At 38.4% G+C, this 7955-nt stretch overlaps 1 protein-coding gene across 2 annotated transcripts in view; it reads right to left on the minus strand.

Moving 5' to 3' along the window:
* Positions 1-6147: 6147 nt before the first annotated feature.
* Positions 6148-7955, minus strand: part of cetn3 (centrin 3) — a 4896-nt gene continuing 3088 nt past the window's right edge. For both annotated transcript variants that reach the window (XM_005739142.1, XM_005739141.1), the window contains one exon: positions 6148-6795. In XM_005739142.1, the coding sequence (XP_005739199.1) occupies positions 6752-6795 (44 nt within the window). In that variant the 3' untranslated portion in view covers positions 6148-6751. The remainder of the gene's footprint in view (positions 6796-7955) is intronic.

The raw sequence follows: 7955 nt of genomic DNA on the forward strand, positions 1-7955 counted from the left end.
GGGAGGGTTTGGTGGTCCTGTAGTCTGTGATGGTCTGGAGTCCTTGCCACATGCGTCGGGGGTTGGAGTTGGAGAAGTGTTCTTCTACCTTCTTTTTGTAATGGTGTTTGGCTTTTTTGATGCCCTTCTTTAGATTAGCCCTGGCTGTACTGTAGGCGTGTGCATCTCCTGACAGTTATCCATGCTGTTTTAAAAAAAAAGTTGAAAAAAGTAAAGTAAAAATATTTGGCTTTTTAAAAACATTTTATTAAGATGCCAGAAAACAGATACTTACTTGCATTCTTGAAAAATTAGTTTTAGTGATTGAATGTCAATAATTTCTGACTTTTCACTGAATCCATTGTCTTTAAAGTGTTTTGAAACCAAATGTAGCTGAGCGATTCTCAAAATAATGGACAAAACATGTCCCCCAGATAAAACCTTATTATTGGGCTAAAAACATGCATAAAAGTCTTAACCCAGTTAACTAAAAGGCAAACCAAGGCAATGTTTATACAACAAAAGTATAATTTAGCTTTACAGTCTCATTGTAATAGCATCTGTTGCTTAATACATAATCTGTATATATGCATATAAATAACACTTAAGGATAAATACGTGTCAGAAAAATTTCTAGTAAGTATAAAATGGTCAATTTCAGGCTAGAATGGCAAAACTTAACTTTTTAGTAGAAGAAGGGAAGTATGATCAGGGAGTATCAAAAAATGAGAAAGAAAATTAACAGCCAGTCAAAGCTCAGAAAGGAAAGAGAAAGATGGAGAAATGGAATTTAAGAGGAAAAATTAAAGAACATTGGTGATCTGAAGGGAAAAAATCAACAAGTCCAGCAGTATGTAAACATAAACCCACAGACTCCTTTAAACATCAGTTTTGAGGAACCGAGCAGTAGTAGGCAGCTACTTGCTGGTGAATCATTAAGATACATAGCTTGAAAAAATGCATTACAAAGAGATTAAAGCATTCAAAGGCAAATAGAAGATGGAGCTCACTTTCACACCAAACTTCAGAAACATAGTGGTACTCTGTCAGAGTTTATGGTTCTCAACCAAGACAAATTAAGAAGTGAAACAACCACCCATGTCCACCTACTTCAAAATCAAACATGAGGAGTACAGAAACATAAGAAGTCGCAATGAAACAACAGTTATTGTGCATGTTGACTTCTGAGGCCTGGAAATGCAAATTCAGCTCAGAAATACAACTATGCCATTATGGACAAAACCTACAGATAACACTTCACACGGGCATGTTTTACACCAAACATGAAAAGGTAGGATTCTTCACAACTTCAGTCCAAGCACCAGGATGCAGCAGCCATATGGACTGACATGGATCATGTCCTGAAAGATATAATGGTCAAAGCAAACAGTTTTGCTGTCCTTCCTCCAACTGAGATTCAAGAATGCAACATGGAATTCCCTACATCCCATGGCAAGGGTGCCCCAGATGGCATTGGGGCGACAGTGAAGAGATGTGCAGACCCCGTTGTGCTGAGAGGTGAGGACATTGTGGATGGCAGACACTTACACTAGATTATCATTATATCTTATGACACTATACTCGTGCAACCATTGAAATCCATCACAGGAACAAGAAAGATTCAAAAAGTATTAGCTCAGAAGAATATCATCCATTGCAGACATGTTTCATGTTTTTGCAGTAAGCCACTGATTTTCCAGTGTTTCAGTCCAGTTGCTTACTCTTTTGATGGTATCTCATGACACCCAGATGAACATCAGATTTCTGTGGCTGTTGTACAACAGAGACCTCTGGCGATCTTGATGGAACCAAGGGAAGAAGAGCCCAGCAGAGCACCTGAAGCAACTGAACTGAACAGCCACACAGTTTATTTCCGTACAACCAAATACTAGACAATAATGGAGGAGCATCTGGCGAAGGACCTTTTTTGAGTCCTCAAAACAATCCTAGCATGTTAGTCTCACTGATGTGTCCCATACAAATCATCTGTTTTTAACCATTATGACAAAGTAGATAAGATAAAACCACAGAATTCTGTGCAAGAGGCCCATTTGTTTATTCCTTGGTAATAATATTGTATGGCCCACCATTATTGTCTAAGACTTTTTTTTCTTTGTACAAATGCAGTTAATACCTGAATAAAGATCTAAATTATTTGATCCCATCAAATTATTTCAAGATTACATTTTAGCAGATGGTTTTCTCACTTCACAGATTATTTAGATGAATTCAAGGAAGACATGATTAAACCATCAACTGCAAAAGGACTGTTCATAGAAACCAGAAAGCCTTTTAACCAAGCCAATTAGCCCATCTACATGTGGAACCACAGGTAACCTATGTTTTTACCCCCAATCACAGAGCAATAAGATCTTGGTCTGCCATCTGATGCATTTGTAGAATTCTCATCAGCACAGATTACTAATACAAGAGAGTGAGTGTGGAAAGTCATGTAGTGGAAACCACAGGGGGCGACTTTGAGGTTGTAACTAGGAAGGAACTGGGTTGGGTTATTTCTAGAGCATGTGCTGCTCCAGTCCGGGACGTGACAGCTGAGCATGTACCAGAGGAAGGCTAAGCTCAGGGCCTCACTGTAATAACCACATGCACGTTCATATAATCAACATTAGTCGTGTACATACATACAATACTTTGTTTCTCAGCCTTTTACAGCATCACTAACATTTGTCCCATTTACAGAATTCAACTCTACTGCTCAAGAGAAAAACCACAGACTCATTTACTCATTGGCACAGGGTAGTACCAAAGCAAACTGCGTTATTCAACCCCAATCATCTTAAACATCTGAGTACTTGATGGGGGCTGGGACAGATGAAGTGTAAAGCAATGCGATCCAGATGCCTTCATCCAAACCAATATGTAGAAGCCTGTGGGGCGTCAAGTGACGGAGTTCGTGAGGATTCGCCGAAAAGCTCTGTGGGCAGTATTCTGCATCACAAGTGCAGTGTGTGATAAAGGCCTTGACTAACTGGCGTTATTATTTCATCACATCACATTATGAGATGAGATTTCTTAGCAGTATCTATTTTTTATAGTCTGTATGGAAGGTGTCCTTTATTGTTTTAAACATGAGCTTAGTGGCTTTATGCTGTGACATCATTTGCAGTTTGTAAATCACACTCAACTAAAATTTTACTGTACTTTTACCCACGGTCCTCTTTTTTTTAATTTCAATTTTAACATAAAATAATAAAATTAAAATGTAAACTTTACCAGAAGTAGTGCTCACAAAGACCTGAAGGACACAGAGTGCATGCAGTGATCAGGTGCATAATGTGCTGTCACACATCACTCCATCTTGTGGGCAGTCGAAGTAAAGCAGGAAGGCTGTACAAGCTTGGTTCAAAACTACTGCATGCAAGTGTGCATTCTGTCCGCAGGTGGAGACATTAACATACAGCAAACACTTTGTTTGCTTTATTCATAACTGCCGAGCCAGGAGACCGATTGGATTTACATATTATTTTAAGTAACTGGTATCAAATACTCTGTTTTTTGTAGTAATTTGTGGTTTTGCTATACTAGTGTGTATCAATTATATTGTGTACCATTAATTTTGAATGTCATTTTTTTCCACTACGAGGCAATGTACACGAGGCAAAGGCGTGCCCTAATTTAGTGTAACTAACATGACCTTGAATATTACTATGCAGCCATTTGGAAAGTTTTCACAGGACTACAAAGTCCTGTGAAAACCTAAGTACACCCCACACCATCCCGCTGCTAAAGAGATAAGCTGCACAGTATACAAGTAAATGTCTGATGTGCATACAGGAGCTCCACAAGGGACTGTGCCATCTTTTTCAGCTCCACTCCCATGAGCACAGACACAGGAGATATTTGATATCCCATGCTATCACATATGCTGCTAATAAAGGAGGACTTCCCACTAAATGTCAGAAAACTTAAATTTTAAAAACCACTTATTTGGGTGTCCACGCCTGCCCCCTGAGCATTTTAAGGCTGAGAGGTTAAAAAAGAAATAAACTGTTAAGAGATTAACAATCGATGCTCAAAATGTCATGCTTAATTTCCAGAGTGAAACAGTCTTCAGTACCCACTCCACAAGCCTCGCCTTTTTAGCCCATATTTAACTACATAAAAAATAAGTAGACGTGCCCTTTATTTTTGCTACATAGAAATTTGTTTTTATTAGTCATCTTTCGTGAGCAATAACAGTATTGCAATAACTGGTGATTAAAACAACCACAGAAAATGCAGGGAAAATGCTTTTTTTCAGTTGAACACAGTGAAATCCCTCCTAAATCCCACAGCAAGTCTCTACATAATTGAGTAAGGCATCACTCAACTATGAAGTTAGGTGGCCCTGGTTGGAAGTCGAGTGATGCAACAAGCCTCCACTCTTAATTTAGGAACAACCAATCCCCTCACTGTTACTGGCAGCCCTAAGCAGCTGAACAACACCCACCCTCCAGAGGAGGGCACAGCTGAAGCATGTAACATCCTGCTCCCTGCTCACACACGTTAAATATCCACTGCTTCCTTTTAATCAAGATCCACAGTCTCACTGGTTGTGCAGTCATGCACACCTCATATCAGTCATTCATGTTGGATCAGTGAAGAAGAGTTCAAAGCTCATCACAGTCACATTACAGTATATAGTATGGATATAGCTGGCAGGACATCATTTTGGTGTTTCGAAACCAGATGCGATGAACAGGGTCAGCTCTGACTGAAACTGCATGCTCATTGGCTAATGGCTTGTCAACCATAAATTGGTACCCAGTGAGAAGATCAAAAATAGTTGCAAAACAACCAAAATTAAGAAAATGGAGTCCACTTTCTGTACCGTATGACCTGAACTGAACAACCGAGCCCACAGGATAATCTAAAACATGTTTAGAGAGACCCCGGCAGAGGGCCGATACCCTTATGTCCCCCCTTATCAAAGCAAAGTCTAGGGTTCATGAGGGGTGCAACACAACAAGGGCAACAGCACGAGCTATATAGGCTCAGACTACAAACAGTGTCAAAGATTTTACAATTTCCAAAAAAACAATTTACAAATTCTTTACACTGTTAACTTAATTAGGAGGGGAAAAGGAAGCATATTAATTTTCAGGGTCTCCAAGGCCAAAACAAGAAACAAAAACCCCACTCCTCCGGGAAAAAGAAGAACACACTAAATTCTAGGTTAAGACCAAAGAAAAAGTACTATGCCTGTGCCTGGCCACAAAACAGAAGAAAAGGTTTTTATAACGAGGAAATGGCAGAGAATACGAACGCAAACTAGAAGTGATGGCGCGTTTGAAGCTGAAGCTCATGTGTCAAAAATAAATAAATCAACACACTGCTTCAGAAACACTGTGTCGAGGCTTTGTTTGTCTGAAAGAGTCACATGATCAATGACGTGATCTAAGCTTCAATTGCCATGCGACTGCTTCAGTACTTGATTTAGTGGCTTTTAAGGAATTGAATCATTGGTGGGATTTATGCTGTGTTTAGGTGGTGATTTTGTGTGACAGCAAACCAGTGTGTGACATAATTACAGACATAAAGCCAGGAAGAGTGGACGCTCTGCCCATTCCTAAATAAAAACAGTTTATCAGCAGTTCTGCTCCCAGGTCTAAAATGTACATAAGTACAACACATACTATAGCTATAATTATAGAAGTTATAGTATTAGTTATAATATAAGCGTACTTGTCCATTGCCTAATTATATAATCACGTGGAGCCAGGGACCTCACAGCACAAGACACCTATTATAAGGTTGTGTTGTACATCTTATATATAGTGTTTGGGGGTTTTTTTATTAGTAAAAAACTTAAAGTCACAAGCAAAAGCAGAACACACTGTGGCACATGTTTAAACAAAGCACCATATCAGCCCAATATCAGACAGAGCTGTCACATGATATCAAACAGAAGCTGTCAATTCAGCGCTGTAGAGTGGGCAATCATAATGAAGCAGTTCATTGTAAGTTGTAGATTTAAGGTGTTCATCATATTTTAGGCCACCAGATGTCACTAAAGATGACTGTGTTTAAAAGGTTTGAGTAATGAACCATTTTTTTCAATAAAAGCTTCAATACTTCACAAGGCTTCATTTGGCCATCACGACAAACTAGGTCGCACAACAGAGACACACTTACCAGCACTCAGAGAAAATAAAATGGTAAAAATGGTGCGACTTGCTGGGAAACCAGTTTATTGTGTCAAAAATAAATAGAACACTTGAACATGCACATGTAAACTGGAAATACAACCATTCAAAATAGCCATGTATGAAATATGTGTCCTTTACAATATACAGACACTTCTGATAAAAGCAACAACACTTTACTGCTATTTGTCTATATTTTCCCCAACAGTAAATTAATGTGTTTATAAAAGAGTGAAAAGATCTTTTTACAGGATCTAATTACAGAAAGGTGTGAAATGGTTGCAAAACACATTAAATATTTAACAAAGATGTTAAAAACATGGGGGGGAAAACCCAACAAAAAAACTCAACAACAACTAGCTAATTTTAAAGACTAGCATGATATTGATACTTTAACTTTCACCTTCAATAAGAAATGAGTTTGGCTGACATTGAATCTGTCACACAGTTCAGTGCTTTTATGGAATGACTCAAGTACAACCCTCAGGGTCAATGAAACAACTTCTGTCCACCTGCGATGCTTCAGAGGAAGCTGTGCGTCCTTGTTGACAGTCAAGTCGCTTAACTGCTCACAAATTGGACGACCAATCCAACCAAGAAGTCCTCAGCAACAGAGAAATCCCTCATCAGGACTCCCCGCCCATAATTGTAAGGAACTCCTCCTGGTTTACTGGAAAGGGGGTAAACAAGTGGAGTCAGTCAATGAGAGCACCAAACACAAAAGAAAAAAAGTTTTAAAAATGTCAGTTTCAGTTCTCTAAAATACAAAAAACCTTTCGTTTTTGCATGTATGTGTATATATGAATTTCTTGTAATCTTTTTATCTCATTTATTTAAATTCTTTTATTTTGACTACAGTTTCTCTGTTCAGCCCACTTTGACCTTAAGTGGGCTGGAGCTGTGAAACTCCTTTTTCTGTCAGTGTAAACATGTTACATAATTTACTGTTCTTTTACATGACAAGAAAAAAAGCTGCCGTGACAAAGAAAGAAATCTGTCAACAGGACTCTTTGGACTTAAATTGTAAGAATAAAACTACAGAAAAGGTTCTGGTAGCCAATTGCCCAAAGGGTATTTTGTTTGTTGGTTTGTTTTAAACTGTAGTGGTTTTAAAAAAAAAAAAAAAAAGTGGTACATGCAGACATTTCTACATCTCTGCCATTCAGTTTGAAACCTTCTGTCCCCCTACAATGAAAATGGAAAGGGTATCACTTCAGCCATTTAATCAATTCTGCACTAAGCTTTGCAGTCTACAAAATCACTGAAATGCAGCCAGATGCTGCTTAATTTACTTTTTCGCTTCTTTCTTCACATTTTCCTGACACGCAGGCATTTAAATCCAGCACCCCCATCTCTCTGTGCAACCTAGCTTCCAAAAGTAGGAAGTAGTAACAAAGTAAAAAATACTTTGTTACTGTGCTTAAGTACAATTTTCAGGTATCTTTACTCTACTTCAGTATTTATCTTTCCAACGTATTTTTACATTTACTCAAAAGAGGTTCATTACTTTTGCTTTAATGTATTTGGGTCAAGCTATTTGTGTCAGGTAATTTCAAATGCAAGGTTTCTATCAGGTCAACAAACACACAAACTGTGTACAGTTTGTCTCACAGTGTGTTGCTACCTACAGATCCAGCTGCTGGGTTTCACAGGGAAGAGAAAAGAAAGAGCGCTAACTTCACTGAAAGATGGAAAAGTTTAGAAAGCCAAGAAAGACAGGACAGGAGAGGAAGAAGAGAGCTTAGATTTAAAGGTAAGGACTGCTCAGTGGTATTTGATTTAAATGCAGATTTAAAAGCTTACATGTCAGTCCTCATGTTTTTAAATCAG

The sequence above is a fragment of the Pundamilia nyererei genome, unplaced genomic scaffold, assembly GCF_000239375.1.
Source record: "Pundamilia nyererei isolate P.nyererei 1_Seehausen unplaced genomic scaffold, PunNye1.0 scaffold00089, whole genome shotgun sequence".
NCBI lineage: Eukaryota > Metazoa > Chordata > Actinopteri > Cichliformes > Cichlidae > Pundamilia > Pundamilia nyererei.